The sequence below is a fragment of the Oncorhynchus kisutch genome, linkage group LG5, assembly GCF_002021735.2.
Source record: "Oncorhynchus kisutch isolate 150728-3 linkage group LG5, Okis_V2, whole genome shotgun sequence".
NCBI classification, from domain to species: Eukaryota; Metazoa; Chordata; class Actinopteri; order Salmoniformes; family Salmonidae; genus Oncorhynchus; species Oncorhynchus kisutch.
In genome coordinates, this window is record NC_034178.2 from 14,253,034 (window position 1) to 14,275,319 (window position 22,286).

General features: G+C 42.9%; 1 protein-coding gene across 6 annotated transcripts in view; it reads left to right on the forward strand.

Moving 5' to 3' along the window:
- The window catches only part of itsn1 (intersectin 1 (SH3 domain protein)), a 65,470-nt gene extending 43,946 nt beyond the window's left edge, over positions 1–21,524 (forward strand). For all 6 annotated transcript variants that reach the window (XM_031824533.1, XM_031824534.1, XM_031824535.1 and 3 more), the window contains 16 exons: positions 6,620–6,702; positions 7,210–7,376; positions 7,750–7,917; positions 8,242–8,440; positions 9,104–9,298; positions 12,935–13,056; positions 13,295–13,401; positions 13,669–13,852; positions 14,265–14,363; positions 14,958–15,125; positions 15,371–15,583; positions 16,010–16,131; positions 16,234–16,316; positions 16,876–16,959; positions 18,513–18,686; positions 18,838–21,524. In XM_031824533.1, coding sequence (XP_031680393.1) covers positions 6,620–6,702; positions 7,210–7,376; positions 7,750–7,917; positions 8,242–8,440; positions 9,104–9,298; positions 12,935–13,056; positions 13,295–13,401; positions 13,669–13,852; positions 14,265–14,363; positions 14,958–15,125; positions 15,371–15,583; positions 16,010–16,131; positions 16,234–16,316; positions 16,876–16,959; positions 18,513–18,686; positions 18,838–18,986 — 2,317 coding nt within the window. In that variant the 3' untranslated portion in view covers positions 18,987–21,524. The remainder of the gene's footprint in view (positions 1–6,619; positions 6,703–7,209; positions 7,377–7,749; positions 7,918–8,241; positions 8,441–9,103; positions 9,299–12,934; positions 13,057–13,294; positions 13,402–13,668; positions 13,853–14,264; positions 14,364–14,957; positions 15,126–15,370; positions 15,584–16,009; positions 16,132–16,233; positions 16,317–16,875; positions 16,960–18,512; positions 18,687–18,837) is intronic.
- Positions 21,525–22,286: the final 762 nt, after the last annotated feature.

Genomic DNA, 22,286 nt, shown 5'->3' on the forward strand with positions numbered 1-22,286 from the left:
CATTATATGGACATGAACAATAGGAGAAATTTTCAATTTCAGACTGATTTTCAGATGATTATTATTAATACATTAATGAACATTATTTTTGTAAGATGTAAAATAGAATGCACTCTTCTATCATATTGAGAGAAAAAGTAATGTATTATTAGTTATCATTATCATTAATCTACTTAAATCATCTACTTAATCTACTTAAATCAAATGTTATTGGTCACACATGTGACTAGCAGATGTTATTGCTGGTGTAGTGAAATGCTTGTGCTTCTAGCTCTGACAGTGCAGAAATATCTAACAAGTAATATCTAACAAATTACACAGCATATACCCAATACACACACACATCTAAGTAGGAATTAATTAAGTCTATATACATATGGACGAGCGATGTCAGAGCGGAACGGACTGTCAAATATTATAGAAAAACAGTATATACATATGAGATGAGTAATGCCAGATATGTAAACATTATTAAAGTGACTGGTGTTCCATTCCTTAAAGTGGCCAATGATTCCTAGTCTATGCCAATACGCAGCAGCCTCTAATGTGCTAGCGATGGCTGTTTAACAGTCTGATGGCCTTGAGATAGAAGCTGTTTTTCAGTCTCTCGGTCCCAGATTTGATGCACCTGTACTGACCTCACCTTCTGGATGGTAGTGGGGTGAACAGACAGTGGCTCGGGTGGTTGATGTCCTTGATGATCTTTATGGCCTTCCTATGACATCGGGTGCTGTAGGTGTCCTGGAGTGCGGGTAGTTTGCCCCTGGTAATGCATTAGGCAGACTGCACCACCCTCTTGAAAGCCTTGCGGTGGTGTAGTCTGCCTAATGCATTATCACAGTTGCCGTACCAAGCGGTGACACAGCCCCAACAGGATGCTTTAAATTGTGCATCTGTAAAGATTTGTGAGGGTTTTAGGTGATAAGCCAAATTTCTTTAGCTTCCTGAGTTTGAAGAGGTGTTGTTGCGCTGCCTTCACCACTATTTGTGTGGGTGGTCCATTTCAGTTTGTCAGTGATGTGTACACCAAGGAGCTTGAAGCTTTCCACCTCCCATCGATGTAGATCGGGGGTGCACCTCTGCTGTTTCCTGAAATTCACTATCATCTCCTTTTGTTTTGTTGATGTTGAGTGAGAGGTTGTTTTCCAGGCACCACACTCCCAGAGCTCTCACCTCCTCCCTGTAGGCTGTCTCATCGTTGTTGGTAATCAAGCCTACTACTATTGTGTTGTCTGCAAAATTGATGATTAATTTGGAGGTTTACTTGGCCACGCAGTCATGGGTGAACAGGGAGTATAGGAGGGGGCTGAGCACGCACCCTTGTGGGGCCCCAGTGTTGAGGATCAGCGGACTGGAGGTGATGTTCCCTACGTTCACCACCTGGGGGCGGCCCATCAGGCATTCCAGGACCCAGTTGCACAGGGTGGGGTTCAGACCCAGTTGCACAGGGCAGGGTTCAGACCCAGGGCCTCAAGCTTAATGATGAGCTTGGAGGGTACTATGGTGTTGAATGATGAGCTATAGTCAATAAACAGCATTCTTACATAGGTATTCCTGTTGTCCAGATAGGGCAGAGTGATGGCGATTGTATCATCTGTGGATCTATTGCGGCGGTAAGCAAATTGGGTGGCAGGTAAAGTAGAGGTGATATGATCCTTGACTAGTCTCTCAAAGCAGGTGAATGCTACAGGGCGATAGTCCATTTGGTTCAGTTTCCTTTGCCTTCTTGGGTACAGGAATAATGGTGGCCATCTTTTTTATTTTTTTTATTTCACCTTTATTTAACCAGGTAGGCTAGTTGAGAACAATTTCTCATTTGCAACTGCGAACTGGCCAAGATAAAGCATAGCAGTGTGAACAGTTAACACAGAGTTATAACATGGAGTAAACAATTAACAAGTCAATAACATAGTAGAAAAAAGAAAAAAAAGAGTCTATATACATTGTGTACAAAAGGCATGAGGAGGTAGGTGAATAATTACAATTTTACAGATTAACACTGGAGTGATAAATGATCAGATGGTCATGTACAGGTAGAGATATAGGTTTGCAAAAGAGCAGAAAAGTAAATAAATAATAACAGTATGGGGATGAGGTAGGTAAAAATGGGTGGGCTATTTACCGATAGACTATGTACAGCTGCAGCGATCGGTTAGCTGCTCAGAAAGCAGATGTTTGAAGTTGGTGAGGGAGATAAAAGTATCCAACTTCAGCGATTTTTGCAATTCGTTCCAGTCACAGGCAGCAGAGAGCTGGAACGAAAGGCGGCCAAATGAGGTGTTGGCTTTATCAGTGAGATACACCTGCTGGAGCGCGTGCTACGGGTGGGTGTTGCCATCGTGACCAGTGAACTGAGATAAGGCAGAGCTTTACCTAGCATGGACTTGTAGATGACCTGGAGCCAGTGGGTCTGGCGACGAATATGTAGCGAGGGCCAGCCGACTAGAGCATACAGGTCGCAGTGGTGGGTGGTATAAGGTGCTTTAGTAACAAAACGGATGGCACTGTGATAAACTGCATCTAGTTTGCTGAGTAGAGTATTGGAAGCTATTTTGTAGATCACATCGCCGAAGTCGAGGATCGGTAGGATAGTCAGTTTTACTAGGGTAAGTTTGGCGGGTGAGTGAAGGAGGCTTTGTTGCGGAATAGAAAGCCGACTCTAGATTTGATTTTCGATTGGAGATGTTTGATATGAGTCTGGAAGGAGAGTTTACAGTCTAGACAGACGCCTAGGTACTTATAGATGTCCACATATTCAAGGTCGGAACCATCCAGGGTGGTGATGCTAGTCGGGCGTGCGGGTGCAGGCAGCGAACGGTTGAAAAGCATACATTTGGTTTTACTAGCGTTTAAGAGCAGTTGGAGGCCACGGAAGGAGTGTTGTATTGCATTGAAGCCCGTTTGGAGGTTAGATAGCACAGTGTCCAAGGACGGGTCGGAAGTATACAGAATGGTGTCGTCTGCGTAGAGGTGGATCAGGGAATCGCCCGCAGCAAGAGCAACATCATTGATATATACAGAGAAAAGAGTCGGCCCGAGAATTGAACTCTGTGGCACCCCCATAGAGACTGCCAGAGGACCGGACAGCATGCCCTCCGATTTGACACACTGAACTCTGTCTGCAAAGTAGTTGGTGAACCAGGCAAGGTAGTCATCAGAAAAACCGGGGCTACTGAGTCTGCCGATAAGAATATGGTGATTGACAGAGTCGAAAGCCTTGGCCAGGTCGATGAAGAAGGCTGCACAGTACTGTCTTTTATCGATGGCGGTTATGATATCGTTTAGTACTTTGAGCGTGGCTGAGGTGCACCCGTGTCTGGCTCGGAAACCAGATTGCACAGCGGAGAAGGTACGGTGGGATTCGAGATGGTCAGTGACCCGTTTGTTGACTTGGCTTTCGAAAACCTTAGATAGGCAGGGCAGGATGGATATAGGTCTGTAACCGTTTGGGTCCAGGGTGTCTCCCCCTTTGAAGAGGGGGATGACTGCGGCAGCTTTCCAATCCTTGGGGATCTCAGACGATATGAAAGAGAGGTTGAACAGGCTGGTGATAGGGGTTGCGACAATGGCGGCGGATAGTTTCAGAAATAGAGGGTCCAGATTGTGAAGCCCAGCTGATTTGTACGGGTCCAGGTTTTGCAGCCCTTTCAGAACATGTGGGGACAGCAGACTGGGATAGGGAGAGATTGAATACTTAATTGTTTTGCCTAAACAAATTAAAGAATGATTGACAATAAATAATTGTAATCAAATTAAAATATTGATGCATAATAACGAGTTCATTACCTGAATGCATCTCTATAGCCTAGGCGTTAGGTCTAATCATATTTGTATGAATATTTTGCTATCATAGACTAGGCCTTGTAGAAAGAGGGTCGATCAAGTTAGGTCTGCCAAATTTAACGTAGCATTGGAAAAAATACGCACAAAACATAAATCCAGACAGAGTATAGCCTATCGTCAACAAAATAAATAGAAATGTTTAGAACTTGCACAATCTATATACAGTTGAAGTTGGAATACACCTTAGCCAAATACATTTTAAACTCAGTTTTTCACAATTCCTGGCATTTATTCTTAGTAAAAATGCCCTGTCTTAGGTCAGTAAGGATCACCTCTTTATTTTAATAATATGAAATGTCAGAATAATAGTAGTGAATGATTTATTTCAGCTTTTATTTCTTTCATCACATTCCCAGTGGGTCAGAAGTTTACATACACTCAATTAGTATTTTGTAGCATTGCCTTTAAATTGTTTAACTTGGGTCAAACTTTTTGGTGGCCTTCCGCAAGCTTCCCACAGTAAGTTGGGTGAATTTTTGGCCCATTCCTCCTGACAGAGCTGGTGTAACTGAGTCAGGTTTGTAGGCCTACTTGCTCGCACATGCTTTTTCAGTTCTGCCCATACATTTTCTATAGGATTGAGGTCAGGGCTTTGTGATGGCCACTCCAATACGTTGTCTTTAAGCCATTTTGCCACAACTTTGGAAGTATGCTTGGGGTCATTGTCCATTTGGAAGACCCATTTGCGACCAAGCTTTAACTTCCTGATTGATGTCTTGAGATGTTGCTTCAATATATCTACATTGTTTTCCTGCCTCATGATGCCATCTATTTTGTGAAGTGCATCAGTCCCTACTGCAGCAAAGCACCCCCACAACATGATGCTGCCACCCCCGTGCTTCACAGTTGGGATTGTGTTCTTCGGCTTGTAAGCCTCCCTTTTCCTCCAAACATAACAATGGTCATTATGGCCAAACAGTTATATTTTTGTTTCATCAGACCAGAGGACATTTCTCCAAAAAGTACGATCTTTGTTCCCATGTGCAGTTGCAAACCGTAGTCTGGCTTTTTATGGTGGCTTTGGAGGAGTGGCTTCTTCCTTGCTGAGCGGGCTTTCAGGTTATGTCGATATCGGACTCATTTTACTGTGGATATAGATTATTTTGTGCCTGTTTCCTTCAGCATCTTCACAAGGTCCTTTGCTCTTGTTCTGGGATTGATTTGCACTTTTTGCACCAAAGTACGTTCATCTCTAGGAGACAGAATGCGTCTCCTTCCTGAGCGGTATGACGGCTGCGTGGTCCAATGGTGTTTATACTTGCGTACTATTGTTTGTACAGATGAACGTGGTACCTTCAGGCGTTTGGAAATTGCTCCCAAGGATGAACCAGACTTGTGGAGGTCTACAATTTGTTTTCGGAAGTCTTGGATGGTTTCTTCTTTTTTTCTCCTCCATGATGTCAAGCAAAGAGGCACTGAATTTGAAGGTATGCCTTGAAATACATCAGGTACACCTCCAATTGACTCAAATGATGTCAGTTAGCCTATCAGAAGCTTCTAAAGCCATGACTGAATTTTCTGGAATTTTCCAAGCTGTTTAAAGGCACAGTCAACTTAGTGTATGTAAACTTCTGACCCACTGGAATTGTGATGCAGTGAATTATAAGTGAAATAATCTGTCTGTAAACAATTGTTGGAAAAACTACTTGTGTCATGCACAAAGTAGATGTCCTAACCGACTTGCCAAAACTATAGTTTGTTGACAAGAAATTTGTGGAGTGGTTTATAAACTAGTTTTAATGACTCACACCTAAGCGTATGTAAACTTCTGACTTCAACTGTAGATCAAGCGTGACTAAATTCAAGCCCAGTAACCTTGTTCACCACATCCTCCTTCTATTGTCTCGTCTGGCTGCCACGAAAAGCCTACACCTGCGGATCTGCACAAAGTGTGTGCGTGCCACTGGCGATGTACTTTGCTGGACACGCTAGCTGTTCTCGGCGGCGCATCATCACTTCAAACGCATTCCGTCGTGGTGTTATCGGTTGGCCTTACTACTACTGGTAGTACCAGTAAAATGTAAGTTATGAATCGCAAATCACCATACAGCTGACACACTTCGATTTCATCAATCATTTTGACTTCAATTTGGTTGTCCAAAATACTATCAGCTTGCGCTGCGTATTTTCTGATGAATGCCCTGATTTCTGGCCAGTCAATTGGTCAAATTACGTTGTTGTTTCGTCTATTACTCGCTTCTAATAGATCTGAAAATGATGCAATAACCATGAATTTAACCGACTGTTTGTTTATAGTGAGGGACGTCCCACGTTTAACCTGGACACATAAATTAGTAGGAATTTGTGCTGGCTTCAGCCATGACTGTATGAGAGAGAAATGAAACATCTGCAGTGCGTGTGTGTTTCACTGTCCAATCCGAGGCTTGAACATGATCTGAGCGTGTGATCTGAGGCTGTTTGGTCTGTTGGCATCAACTTGGGAAAGCCTCAAGGGAGAGCGGACAGCTCATTATAAACATATATTGGCCAAAATATAACACATCTGATTTAGATTTGTTTGTGGTGTGGAGAAAATTGAGGCGGGGCATCCGTTAAACAGTAATTCAACTTTGTCCGGCCTTTTCAACCAGGAAAGACGCTTGAGGTTTAAAAACCTATTTTGCGTGGGTGACCTGGTCAGCAGGACAGACTTCAGCCAACCTCAATGGCCAAGTTCTCTGTGTAAGGCTTTAGTCCCTCCCTCTTTTAGAATGTATTGTTATATTATCCACTGGCTTGGCTGTCTGAGTGATTGTTTGCTCTCTCTCTGGTGCAGCATTGAGTCTGGCTCGTCCGACAGCCCCCCGATCATGAAGAGACCCACCCCGTCCCCTACCAAGTCCATGGACCCAGGAGAAGGTGGGTGATGGCCCTAGACACACGCACACACACACAGCTCAGCATACGCTTGGAATCCCTTGAGGTGAAACTGCCACGTCCGTTTGCAATATTACAAATACAAATAAATGACTTCAAACAATGAACGCTGTTGTTTTTTTCTCTGACATCATTGTATTTCATTGCATGTGCGATAGAACAGCAGAGTATGTACTACGATTAGTTTTTTACCGTGACGCTGGACGCTCATGTCCTTTTGGATAAGCTCAACAAAACTATAACAAATACGCCTGGGGCAACCAGTGGCACCGTTTCACCCATCATCGGATCTAGGCTTTAAATGACTCTTTCTCTCAGACTATGTTCCACACCATATATACAATACAAAACAGAACAATTACACCAGAGTTTATCATGGAACACAGTATGTTCCTGTTACTCTACCCATTTAGATGAAATCCTGTGTAAAACACAACTAAAAAAAAGTCTATAAACAGACCCTGTTGCTCAGATGTTGTGTTTTCCCAGAATACATAGCCATGTACACCTACGAGAGCAATGAGCAAGGCGACCTGACCTTCCAGCAGGGCGACGTCATCGTGGTCACCAAGAAGGAGGGCGACTGGTGGACGGGCGTGGTCTCAGGCAAGACGGGGGTATTCCCTTCCAACTACGTCAAACCCAAGGACTCTGAGGTAACTTCTAGAAAACAGTCTTTGTGTGGCGATTCGTAAGCTCTGCGATGCAGTCCTCTTTGTCTGATCAGCTCTCCCAGTAAAACCAAAGTGCTCTCCTTTAAAAAATAAATACAAATATTTTAGTTTTCTTTTTAGGTTTCAGACAGATAAAACAACAGTAGGACAGTAAAATGATTTTGCCGTGTTAATACATACACGTAGAAAAATATACTTTATACGCGTTCCAAGGCGCTCTTCTAACATTAGCGAACGTTCACGGTGAACATAAAACAAATGGAGTATGTTAGTTGGCCAACGTTAGCTAACGTTTCACGAACTGTGTGCCTTGTTTAACTCCCAGTAAAACCAGAGCTCTCGGTCTTCCCTCTAGGGACTGGGACCCGCAGGGAAGACTGGAAGCCTGGGGAAGAAGCCCGAGATAGCCCAGGTCATCGCCCCGTACACGGCCACGGGGGCCGAGCAGCTCACCCTGGCACCCGGCCAGCTCATCCTCATCAGGAAGAAGAACCCGGGGGGCTGGTGGGAAGGGGAGCTGCAGGTTGGAGGACCATCTCTCAACACTACTCACCACAAACCAACAACACTTTCTTGAAATATCGTAGTAGATGTTTAAATACTAAGTTGTATTAATACGTGGACTTAGATGTGCTAATAATTGTCTTAATATATAGTACTAATATACAAGGTGATATGGTAATTTATACGTAGACAGTGATGTAGAAATTACAATACAGTAATGTAGATTCATTGTCATCCACACATTTGCTTTAAAAACAAGTAAAAGGGACTGTTTCTAATTGTTAAAATTCTTGCTCTGCCCCTGTGGCCTCTCTCATACTCACAAGTCCTCTCATTGGTCCAGGCCCGGGGAAAGAAGCGGCAGATTGGCTGGTTCCCGGCCAACTACGTAAAGCTCCTGAGCCCAAGCACCAGTAAGACCACGCCCACAGAACCCACACCCCCCAAGCTGCCAATGCCCAGTGCAGGTAGGGGCCAGGAGCAGGGATCTGACGTGGGCCCGCCAGGGCCTTGGGGCCCCTCCTTGACTCAACATATGACGGGTACTAGCACGGTGCAGACATTCTCTGTGTACTTTCATGTTATAGTAGCGTCCTTGATAATAACATTCTTTCCTGTCAAAATAACATTTTTTCAAGTTATAGTAACGTTCTTTACAAGAACATTCTTTCATGTTATTATAACATTCTTGACAATTAAACTATTTTGCGTTATAATAACATTCTTTACAAGAACATTCTGTCATATTATTAGTAACAGAGGACTGTGTTGTGCAGTGGGCCTAATAGTAGTGTTTTAATGTCCTGTCCAGGAGTAAACCCTACACCCCTAGTCTCCTGTGTGGATCTGAGGGGATTGGATAGGTATAATTCATTTGGTAGCAGCTCTACCTTGCCCTCTGATAAGCTATACGTAGAATTGTCTCCATAGTGGCCTATATTATACCCATTCCAATCCTCTCAGATCCTAAACAAGAGTTTTTGGGGTGGTTTGGTCGACATTGCCGACTGATTTGATCTACAAATCGCCTTTTTTGCTTCATTAATATCTAATAATTATTAGATCAATCAGTCGGTAACAATTTACCCACAAAGTATCACAGATTTGATCGAACACTACCTTTTGTCCCTTTTCTCGTGGACGGGGCCCAAGTCTCTTGTGTTGTATGACTAACCCTTCACTTGTATCTGTATGTGTGTCTCCAGCAGTGTGTCAGGTGATTGGCATGTACGACTACGTGGCGCAGAATGATGACGAGCTGCCCTTTGGGAAGGGCCAGATCATCAATGTGCTGAGCAGGGAAGACCCTGATTGGTGGAAAGGCGAGCTGAACGGTTCCGTGGGCCTCTTCCCCTCCAACTACGTCAAACTGACCACCGACACAGACCCCAGCCAACAATGTGAGTGCACACACTACTACTAAAGTCTACCTCTCTGTCACACCCAGCAGTTTGAGTACATACTGAACCCTTTCTCACACACACAGTCACATATACACACACACACACACACACAGTCACATACACACACTCACAACCCAGCACGGGTCATAACGAGTACTGTGACTACATTCCTTCCTCTCTCTTCCACACACTCACACACCAATACGGGTGATAACGAGTACTGTGACTACATTCCTTCCTCTCTCTTACACACACACACACACACACACACACACACACACACACACTGATGTGGACTCCTGCTTTGTATAGACGTGATCTTTCTTGTATCCTCTCACTCTCTTCGAAACCTAATTCATTTCAACTAAAACCCCTGGAAACCTCTGGAATCTAATCAAATGGGACAGTGTTTGACAAGGGTACAATCTGTAGTCAACTGATACCTATGGGCCCCCTCTTTGAAGACCTTTCAGATCATGTACCATCCTCAGTTGAATAGAGGTGTGTGTCTGTATGTACAGTCCCTCCTCACTAACATCTCCCTTAATGTCCTGTAGACGCCCCCCCCCCCCCCCCCAACATCCCTCATGCATATACTGTACCATGGTTAGACTCCACCTCATCTGTTATGCTGCACGCTGTGTGTCGTCTCGTGAACTCGTCCGCCACCGACGTCCATTTAGTTCTGCACGCTCGTGTATTTGCATATTTTTCTTTCTTTTGTTGTTGTCTTGTTGGTTTGTTTCCGTTTTTGGTTTGCGTTTTTTGCTTATGTGCTGTGTTCTCCTCCTCTTTCTAGGACTCATATGTTGCCCATTCCCACTCAGCCTTGAAAGTCCTCAAAGAGACCCACTATCCCCTAAACACTGCCCCCGCGGGATGATGGGAGATGCAGCCACCCCGATCATGTGACTGCCACATGATTACCACCTGGCCTTGTGGGCTAGAAGAGTCAAGCTGCAGAGAGCAGGCCACATATTCGAACTGTTAGACGCATTCGCCAAAATTGCCAAGCAGCTTCCTTATCCTACACCGTTTATTCTTTTAAACAATATACTTAAACAAATTAAACATTTATTATTAATCGAAACATTTCAATGTTTTTTTTAGGAAATTGAAAAAAATAACTACTTGGAAGTGATCATATGAATGGGAGACTGGATAGTGGGTCCTTTTGTGGCTTTCTGTGAACTCAGATTTTTTGGGGGGTAGATTTAGACATTCTGCTTTTATCATTCTGCTTTTTTTTATCAGCGCACCACGGATTTGGTCTATTTATTAAAAAAATTAATTACTAATGAGTCAAATGGCTTCCTTTTGATGTTAAACTTCTCCCTCCCCTCCCTTACTAACCCCTCCCCCATCCGACCCACAGCTCCACAGAAAGACCCACTATTCATGACACACAGCATCAGACGGGCCCCCCAAACAACCGGGGCCTGGCCCGAAAGACAACCCCAAGCCCCTTCCCCCTTCAGTTTGCAGATCTGAAGGAAACGGGATCGGTTGTAACCACATTGCTTACGTCTTACAGATCTGAACAAACACGAAGGGTTTATATGGGAATGGGTGGTGGGTTGGTTGTCCGACTGGGCCCGGGATTGGTTCATCATGAGCACCCTGTCTAATGGACTAGTCTAGGGGTTCAAAGGTCACCGAAACACACATGGGTCACGTTATAGGATGGAGGGAGAGCTTATTACATTTACTGTAGCTTACATCCAGACCACCCCTGCCCCAAAGCCAGCTCATACAGTGGACAGAGAAGCTGTCTGTCAAACCTATGGGCGGGACAGAACCTGTCCATTTATCCACTCGCATCTAGCTGTGTTTTTTTATATTCATACTAAACGTTCTTTGGATGAGTCTTGATGTTTGGAGGTGCTGGGGTGTTTACTTTGTGCTGTGGCGTTTTGTGAAACGGGGTTATGATCGACGCAAACCAAATAATGCACAGCCGCCACAAGTGGAGTGGGGATGGTACACACACAGTATGCACAGGCTTGTAATTGTGTCATTTGAATGGCACACACCAAGTAAGTAAGGATGTTATATCCTCAGCAAGTCAATTCTTGTCTCCTCAGAACTATGTATTATTCAGAGTATATGGGGTGTTTTGTATTCATGAGTTGGTTTACGTGTTTTCTCCTAGATTTATGTCTATTGAAGTGTAATTTCTACACAGGTTGGACAACTCTAAATCCCCAGTCACTATACCATGACAGTCTATTTTTTATAAATTAATGCAATTATAATGCATAGTGTTTTAAATATGTATGGTTATGTTGTATTGTATTTTTCCCCTTCCCTCCTGAAGTTATTTTTTACCGGTTTATGCAGTTGCCATTCGTAAAACTCAGAAGCAACATGTCCATTTAGTTTGACCTTTTCCGCAGTTATTTTGTCAAGAAAATCCTATTGAAAAGAACTGTGATTCAGCTGAATATGAACATACTAAATATGAAATGAATAGCCTCCCGATAATAGCTTTTTAACAATGTTTACATATGAAAACTAAGAAAAAACTAAGACTATGGTATTTTTTATTTGTAGTCCTTGTAACAGAGTGGAATGCCATGTTCTAGGGCTATATAGCTATGGCCTTAACATATTATTATTATTATTATTATTATTATTATCCTCAAACAAAAGGAAAAGGCATGGCATCATCCATTCAAAGCAATATATACATACAGTAGTATTGTACTGGTACCATATCAATCTTGTTTGCTTTTGTCACAACAGTATTGTCATTTTATTGTTCTTCTAAAACACAAAGATGGAATTCCTGTATGCCGCCTTTAAAAAATATATATAACCGTTTGGTTCCTATTGGTTCCACTATGTGACAGTATTGGTGTTTGCTGCTTTATGATTGGTTTGTTGGACTTTCCCAATGTGTCTTTTTGAGACTCATCAGTTTCAAGGGGGTTTGTACTCCGTTGCTGACTCGGGTTTGAGAAGCACAACAAAAATTCTAACTATTACGGTATATACACAATACTCTGACTATAAACTGAATTGCTTCTGGTATGTTATGGAATCAACAACCAAATCCAAAATGTAATCGTTACACTTGGTTCCTGAAGCATTTGATCAGAAATGAATGTACAAATTGAAAAATGTATACAAACAAGTCGGCTTTAATTTTTTTTTTAAGTGTCATGCCATCTTTAACATAGAAAATGACGTGTATAATGATTAAAAAGCTCAATGGCAACAGTGGACTTGTGTTTTTTTTAACGTATTTACTGATTTTAAAAATCAAAATGTTTGTTTACTTGAGCAAGAGACCTACCACCATTTATTTTTAATTCCTTTTATAGATAACTGGAAAAAATTTAATTACTAGGGTCTACTTTTTATTTTTTATGTATGATGTTTGGCTGGCTTTTGAGGGGAAGATCCTTTTACCCGACACCTTGTAAATACATTTTTGAAATACTTTTCCAGGGAAGTATTTTGTAGTGTATATTGTTTATTTCAGTGACTTGTTCAGGTGTCAGTCTACATGCCTAGAACTCTGAAGACAGAATGTCCAAAGGGCCAGCAATTGGCTTTCTGTGGAAGTTTGTTTGAGAGATGGGTCATTGAGATTGTGTTTCTGATCGAAGCTGTTGTCCTGTTCCACAGGGTGCGCGGACCTGCACCTGCTGGACATGCTGACCCCCGTTGAGAGGAAGAGACAGGGCTACACGCACGAGCTCATCGTCACCGAGGAGAACTATGTCAATGACCTGCAGCTCGTCACCGAGGTAGCCATATTTATATACTTATTTATTTGCACTTTAAAAAATATATATATATTTTTACCTTTGTTTAACTAGGCAAGTCAGTTATGAACAACTTCTTATTTACAATGACGGCCTATCGGGGAACAGTGGGTTAACTGCCTTGTTCAGGGGCAGAATGACAGATTTGAGCCCTATCTGCATTACATGCAAACGTTTCCGGAATGTTTGTGTTACCATTGCGTCAACGTTTCCTCGCCAGGTCTTTCAGAAGCCTCTGCTGGAGTCGGAGCTGCTGACTGAGAAAGAGGTGGCCATGATCTTCGTCAACTGGAAGGAGCTCATCATGTGTAACATCAAGCTGCTCAAGTACGCTCCCTAGCCACCTCTGGTCCTGTTGTCATTACTATAGTTTAACTAGCTATATGGTGGATAGCAGCTGATTTCCTGTGGGTCTTTATGACTCGTGGCTTAAAGGGGCAATCTGGGATTGGTACATCCATTTGTACACTTTCAAAGTAATGATATTTTGCCATTGATTCTTGTAAACAAACATTGTACAGCTTCAGAACTATAGCCAGACTCACCAATCGTTCCATTCTCTTCTGCCCCCTTCCTCCGGTCCCCCATCACCAGGGCTCTGAGGGTTAGGAAGAAGATGTCGGGCGAGCGGATGCCGGTGAAGATGATTGGAGACATCCTGACGGCTCAGCTGCCCCACATGCAGCCCTACATCCGCTTCTGCAGCTGCCAGCTCAACGGGGCCACGCTCATCCAGCAGAAGACCGACGAGGTGCCCGAGTTCAAGGACTTTGTCAAGGTAATGGAGAAAGGTCGCAAAGAACGCGTTGCCTGCGTCACCATCTGAAATGCCACCATATTCCCTATATAGTGCACAACTTTTGACCAGAGCTCTATGTTTGACTAATTTGTATCGATATTTTATTGGCCCCTAGTGTCTCGTGCACATTCGGTTTGTTCATGCCTCTTGTTTGGTTGACTGTGAATAGCCTCGACTCCAGCCGTTCTTGGTTTCTTCGCCTGATGTCTGACACCGCAAGACTAGACTGTGATATACTAGCGTCAGTGTACTTTCTTATTTGAGGGTAGCCGAGCCACAGCACTAGGTTGGGACTGATCCAACGTGATTCCTGTGTATATATATTCATATGTGAGTGTTATTAGGTTCTACGCTGATATCTGATACTGATAATATTTCCTCTCCCCTACAGAGACTGGCCATGGACCCAGGTTGTAAGGGAATGCCCCTCTCCAGCTTCCTCCTCAAACCCATGCAAAGGGTGACGCGCTACCCCCTCATCATCAAAAATGTATGTGCACACATGTTTTCTCACACCCGCTCTTCCCACCATCTGAATAAAGTGTATGTGATTTGAAAAGCCTGACCGCAGCCTCTGAAGCTAAGCAGGGTTGGTCCTGGTTGGTCCCTAGATGGGAGACCAGATGCTGCTGGAAGTGATGTTGGAGGGCCAGTAGGAGGCACTCTTTCCTCTGGTCTAAAAAAAAAAAAAATATCCCAATGCCCTGTGTAGGGTGCTGTCTTTCGGATGGGACATTAAACGGGTGTCCTGACTCTCTGGTCACTAAAGATCCCATGTCACTTATCATAAGAGTAGGGGTGTTAAACCCCGGTGTCCTAAATTCCCATGCTGTCCCTCATACCATCACGGTCACCTAATCATCCCCAACTTAGAATTGGCTCATTCATCCCCCTCCTCTCCCATGTAACTATTCCCCAGGTTGTTGCTGTAAGTGAGAATGTGTTTTCAGTAAACCTACCTGGTAAAATAAGGGTTAAATAAACATTTAACTGATACACACACACACACACACACACACACACACACACACACACACACACACACACACACTGGAATTGACTAACTATGTGTGATACGGCTCAGATCCTAGAGAATACTCCGGAGGCTCACCCGGACCATAGCCATCTGAAGCAGGCTCTGGAGAAGGCTGAGGAGCTGTGCTCCCAGGTCAACGAGGGTGTCAGGGAGAAGGAGAACTCTGACCGGCTGGAGTGGATCCAGGCCCACGTCCAGTGTGAGGGGCTGTCTGAGGTAATACACACAGAGACAGACACACAAACACACACACAAATCATTATTAATAAAATAAGGAAAAAAATCTTAATTGACTCGCCTGGTTAAATAAAGGTCAAATAAAACACAATGGAAAAACACAGGAACATGTACTTGTTTCCACACAAATACACACACAATTTACTCATTTCCACACCGTGAACACAGACTCAACTCCCAACTCAATCACCTGGCCTTTTTTCTTTTAACGACTTTCTTTTTAGCAACTCGTGTTCAACTCGGTGACCAACTGCCTGGGCCCGCGCAAGTTCCTGCACAGCGGCAAACTCTACAAGGCCAAGAGCAACAAGGAGCTGTACGGCTTCCTATTCAACGACTTCCTCCTGCTGACTCAGATCATCAAGCCCCTGGGCTTCTCGGGCTGCGACAAGGTGTTCAGTGCCAAGTCCCACCTGCAGTACCGCATGTACAAGACCGTAAGTACTCTCCTCTCCCCAACCTACACATTGTCCGCACCCTATAGGGCAGCAATTCTCAACTTGTGGGTCGTGACCCAAATTTGGATCGTATGAGGTTTTGAGTGGGTCATGGGTGTCTGATTTGCCGTACAAATACCCAAGTACAGTAGTATGGCTGTTTTTGTGGCATGTTCAAGACCAGGGCTACATCCCAATTAGCTCTCCTTCCTGTACATTTGTTCACTTCTCTTCACTGATTCGAAAGGAAATTACATGTATAAGAAATATTGTGGAAATCCCCTCGAGCCCAAACCTGCACCAATCCCGTGCTTTTAGAATTATGGGATGTAGTAAACAAGTGTGCACTTCAGGAACGAGACGAGATATTATTGCGATGCACCCCAGGAGTTCTGAACTTGTTGTGACCTTTAACCCTCGCCACAGCCCATCTTCCTGAACGAGGTGTTGGTGAAGCTGCCAACAGATCCCTCGGGAGATGAGCCCATCTTCCACATCTCCCACATCGACAGGGTCTACACCATCCGGGCAGAGAGCATCAACGAGAGGTACGCACACAGACGAATGCATGCAGTCACAGACACACAGACACAGACACACACACACATTGCCAAGGCTTTCTTTTGACCTTGTTGTGATGACTCATGCAGGACTGCTTGGGTGCAGAAGATCAAGGCAGCTTCGGAGCTCTTCATCGAGACAGAGAAGAAGAAGAGGGAGAAGGCTTACCTGGGTATAACAGTCTGTCTCTCTGCTCCTCTGTAGGTCCACTGTGTCTGGGAGGGACAGCTTTGTCACCTACCCTTCCAGACCATGGTCTCAAAAGCACTGTTGGTAACACTTTATATGAGTGTCTTTTTTTTAAGCATCTTTGGGTTTCATAAAAGTCCTATATAAGTACTTTGTATTATTACCCCCTTATAACTTTGTAACCTTGTATTTATGCTAGTAACATTTTATGAAAATGTTGCTACATAGTAGTGTGGGAATTGTGGAGTTGAGCGATTTCTGTGTTATACTTGAGGAATAGTGACTACTTATTCCACTTTTAACAAAAACGGCTTAATTTCACTAAGAAGCAAAGAACGAGCTAACAACGATTTTGGTTTTTAATGTATGTACAGTGTTAGTACACAGGTATAAGACCAACTTCATGTAAAGTGTTACCAAACTATCTCTCATGACCACTGAGTGTTTTCATTCTGGCTTTGTCTCCTCTGACTTTGCCGCGTGTTTGTCTCAGACCATTACGTTTAGGTCTGACCATTACGTTTGTGTCTGTCTCGATGCAGTTCGCTCACAGAGGGCCACGGGCATCGGCCGGCTGATGGTAAACATTGTGGAGGGCATCGAGCTGAAGCCCTGCCGCTCCCACGGTAAGTCCCTAGAGATGACCCCCTGCCACACTCAGACCGGAGGTTGATCTCAACACTTGATCTGTGTGTCTCTGACACGAGAGAGTGACACACACCACCTTTTAATACATGTGTCAATTTCTATTCAGTACACAGGAGAAGAATGATAGTGTTAACAGTACATGCAGGGGTTCAAATAGTATTTTGAGCCTGCCTGCAGTGCCAGATGGGTGGTGTTTGCCCTTTCGGGACTATTCCATTGGTTCCATTTCACCAAGCCAGCTTAATCGAGCACAAGTATGTGGAAGATCTAATCTCTCTAGGCCATCATCCAGTGAGATTGCAGAGCGCCAAATTCAAATACAGAAATACTCATTATAAAAATTCTGAAAACAAAACATATTTTACTTGGTTTAAAGATGAACTTCTTGTGAATCCAACCACGGTGTCAGATTTTTTTAAATGCTTTACGGCGAAAGCATACCTTTCGATTATTTGAGAACATACCCCAGCAGACAAATCATTACAAACAGTAACCAGCCAAGCAGAAGAGTTACACAAGTCAGAAATAGAGATGAAAATTAATTCCTTACCTTTGATGATCTTCATATGGTTGCACTCAGAAGGCATTCATTTACTCAATAAATGTTCCTTTTGTTTGATAAAGTCTCTTTATATCCAAAAACCTCAGTTTTGTTCGCATATTCTTCAGTAATCCACAGGCTCAAACGGAGTCAAAACAGGCAGACAAAAAAATCAAAATTGTATCCGTAAAGTTCATAGAAACATGTGAAACGATGTTTATATTCAATCCTCAGGTTGTTTTTAGCCTAAATAATTGATAATATTTCAAACGGACAATAACGTTGTCAATATAAAAGGTAAACAAGAAAGGCACTCTCTGTCGCGCGCATGAAAAAACTAACTCATTCAGACTGCTCTTACACCCTAATTTTTCAGAATACAAGCCTGAAACAATTTCTAAAGACTGTTGACATCTAGTGGAAGGCATAGGAACTGAAAATTGAGTCCTAAGTCAATGGATACTGTAATGGCATTGAATAGAAAACTACACACAAAAAAAGAAAACTACTTCCTGAGTGGGTTTTTCTCAGGTATTCGCCTGCCAAATCAGTTCTGTTATACTCACAGACACTATTTTAACACTTTTGGAAACTTTAGAGTGTTTTCTATCCAAATCTATCAGTTATATGCATATCATATCTTCTGGGCCCGAGTAGCAGGCCATTTAATTTGGGCATGCTTTTCATCCAAAATTCTGAATGCTGCCCCCTACCCTAGAGAAGTTAAAATACTATTTTGAGGAGGAATACCCATATTGGTCTATTCTAAACGTCTATACAACTGTGCCAATCTGTTATTGGGTTGTAAAATTCTGGTAACTTGACAAAGTTTTTTCCAGAAATCCCAGTTTGAGGGTTTAGGAATCAGGACGGAGTAAGCATGGAGGGAATCCTCCAACTTGGAATTCTTCAACCGGGATTTCTTTCAAACCAGTGGATCTGGGGAAAGTGAGTGGAATTTCCCAACCCTAAGGTGTGATCTCTTCTCAGGTAAGAGCAACCCGTACTGCGAGGTGACAATGGGTTCCCAGTGCCACATCACCAAGACCCTGCAGGACACGCTCAACCCCAAGTGGAACTCCAACTGTCAGTTCTTCATCAAGGACCTGGAGCAGGACGTGCTGTGTGTCACCGTGTTTGAGAGAGACCAATTCTCTCCTGACGGTGAGGCTGAGGGCACACACACACACACACACATAAACAGCTTTTTATTGACCCAGCCTTTTTGATTCAGTGTGCTGTCATGCGATATATTCTATCACAATATTTGGTGTGACAACCTTGTATTGAACCCTCATTACTTGTCTGTCTGTAGATTTCCTAGGCAGGACAGAGATCCGTCTGGCGGACATTAAGAAGGACCAGGGCTCCAAAGGGCCCATCACCAAGAGGCTGCTGCTCCACGAGGTGCCCACAGGAGAGATTGTCGTACGACTGGACCTGCAGCTCTTCGAGGAGCCCTAGCCCATCCCAGTTCATCCCAGCCCTGCTCAGCTCAGCCTAACCCAGCCTAGCCTAACACCCATATACACCCCCCCCCCCCCCCCCCCCCCAAACCCCGTTATCCCTGCCCGAAGACTCACCAAGCTCTAGTGACAATCCCCAACGGCCCAGCCCCACACTCGTGTGTGTGTGTGTGTGTGTGTGTGTGTGTGTGTGTGTGTGCGTGCGCGTGTGTGTGTGACTGTGAATGAATGTCTGCAGAAGGGTTTTAATTATGGTGTAGGTTTTTTTCTCCTCTTTATGATTTGTATCATTATGGTGTATATAAGATATCATGATTCCACTATTATTTGGTTGAACAAAATAATGACGCATTCCACAGCTAATCTAAAATCTCAAAGGCCGTCTTATAACGCAATGAACCTTTGAGACATGATATACTGTGGAGAAATGTTTGAACAACACATATGATCATTGCTTATGCACTGTATGTCTTAAAGAGCCCACCCTGTGGCATTAACACCTGGGGCGTGTTCATTAGTCAACAAGCGGAAGAAAACGGACAAACCGGGCGAGACTCCCTTGTCCAATAATAAACGTTCATTTTCTTTTCATGTTGCAAAACGTTTTAAAACGCCTTCCGTTGTGTGGCCAAATGAACACCACCCAGGTGACCACACTGTTGTTGTGCCATCCCTGTGACAACATACGGCAACCTCCCATATAACCTTTGACACTGTGTTCATGTTTATAAACATACGGCTATTATGTCATTGCAGGTCAGACAATTTCAAAAGCTTGTCTGAAGCCCATCTAATAATACCCCTGGTTGTTTTAGCTGGAACATCTTCCCTTGTATTTCTTTCATTGAAACGTGACCCAGGTTTCTAGTTATTTGTTCGTTTCTGTGTACGTCTGCTGGAGACCAGGGTACAAAAGCAGGTACAGTACATAAGTGAATGTGAGGAGGAGAGCTATACTTTGTGATATATCCTCAAAGGTTTGGTGAGACACTTTGGAAAAATGTGTTAGGGAATTAAAGAGCTGTTGTGTTAGTATACTACAGTATGCTGAGAATGAAAATGAAGCTATCAGTAAATCTTTACACTGTACCTTTATATGATCCACATATTGAGCGTTGTGTTTTAGATTGGAAATTCAAATGAAAGGCCAGACGAAATGTTTGGGTGTATTTGAAACATTACAGAAGTACTGTACGAAAGTACACGCTATCAAATTGGCTTAGCCCAAAATATATTGTTGTACGGTTTGAGGGAAATTGAAGAGCAGATTTCCTGTTTTCTAAATGATGTGTAAATGAGTGCCGATTTCTAGTTACATTTGCAGCGTAGGCCAAGATGATGGAGTACCAATGTACTACAAATCATTCGTTTTTTGATGGTTAGAAGAATCATACGGTGATGTCAGGAATGTTTTTGTACTTTTACTCCTGTTATTTTTAACGCATTCATATCTTCACCTTTTGTATGTATATTTTAGTTGTTTTTAATTACATTTTTTCGTACGGCAAAAAAGCACCATTTAAATAGAGTGCTATATTTATGTGTTGGAAAGCCATTTTGTAGTTGTTTTTGTTTTGGAGACTGCGGTCAGGCTTTGTTATGATGGACATATTCGGCCAATGCTGTAACGGTTTGTGAAGAGGAGGCATTTCAGGTTCATTCAATTTGGGTCTCAAATGAATATATTTCCTTTGCAAGAGAACAGGAATGATTTTTTTAGAGTTTTGTGTGGCACTGTGTTCAGTTGAACAACACTGTATTACATATTTATTGACGTTAAGAAAGACCATTCTGGCAAAAAGGGAAATATCAGCCTCCAGGTTGCTGCAATATGCAATCTACTCAGAGGTATGAGACCATTTGAATCTTTCATATGGTCTTATCTGTTATTTTGTTCTTTATCACGACCCTCCCATTATCTTGGGTTCCGCGTTCGAAAGGAGATGTACAAGGATATCCGAAGGCAGCAGAGACGACTGACTTCAGTCTAAGTCTGATAATGTTAGCATAGTTTGTCTAATGTTAGTTTAATGTATGTTGTTGTTGTTACCAGCTATGTGTAGATAATGTACAAATACTAGTGAAATTCCACTGCCGTGTTAGTGAGAGTGGTCAAGGAGAACAGCGTTTGCAGAGCCTGTGTTCCTTATGTGTATGTCTAGGAGGGAGTGAGTAACATTGACTTACTATTCTCGAGTGCTTTTGGGTTTGTGCTGGGTCTCTGTTCAAGTTGGAGGACTTAGATTATGACTAGTCATTTCCCTATAGCGTGAGACCTGTACCTCCACTCCTTCCCAGTTACCCCACAGTAGTGCCCTTTTAATGTTCACTCTAAAACCAGTGATGGTCTCTTCTTTTTAATGAGCAAAGTCTTAACTGATAAAGTACAGTATGTGAATATGTTGAAATATTTGAAAGGAGTATAAGTAATATATTACAACAACTACCGTAGAATAATGTTGATGACAATGTATTGTTATCAAGGTATGAGAAGTGTATTGTCTTAAATGTTGAAAATAAAATTCGATTGGACCAAGCTGTTTGATGTATGTTTGGTTTTTAGCCTTAATTTACAAACCTTGTAAGTACTTATTTCATACAAAATATACTTAAATGTTTGAGTTTACCGCCATATATTTATTTTCCATGAAATGTGTCTCATGGATAGCGTTCACTTCAGTCATTGCCTGAAAGGTTTGTACATTGAACGTATCATTCATGTTAAAGCAGTAACCTTGATGATTTGAAGGGGCTGGTGTTTCAGCAGGGCGCAATTTTGTTATGCAAGGAATGTTTGGGGCAACAGACCTTCGCTGGATTTGACGGAGTTTGACGTTGAAATCGCAATATGTATTGTTTTTGTTTCGAACTTGCATATACGTCACATTGAAACTGAGAATGTCTTGATGCGTGACATTTTGGTCATTTCGTTCTTTGAGGTAAGAGGGTGGAACTAAATTTGTTTTCACATTTGTTTCCGTTTAGATGGCATTCTGTGATTGCTCATTCAAGGTAGTAATGAAAACAAATATCAAATTCAATTGTATTTGTCACATACACATGGTTAGCAGATGTTAATGCGAGTGTAGCGAAATGCTTGTGCTTCTAGTTCCGACAATGCAGTAATAACCAACGATTAATCTAACCTAACAATTTCACAACAACTACCTTATACACACAAGTGTAAAGGGATGAAGAATATGTACATAAAAATAAATGAATGAGTGATGGTACAGAACGGCATAGGCAAGATGCAGTAGATGGTATCGAGTACAGTATATACAGTGCCTTGCGAAAG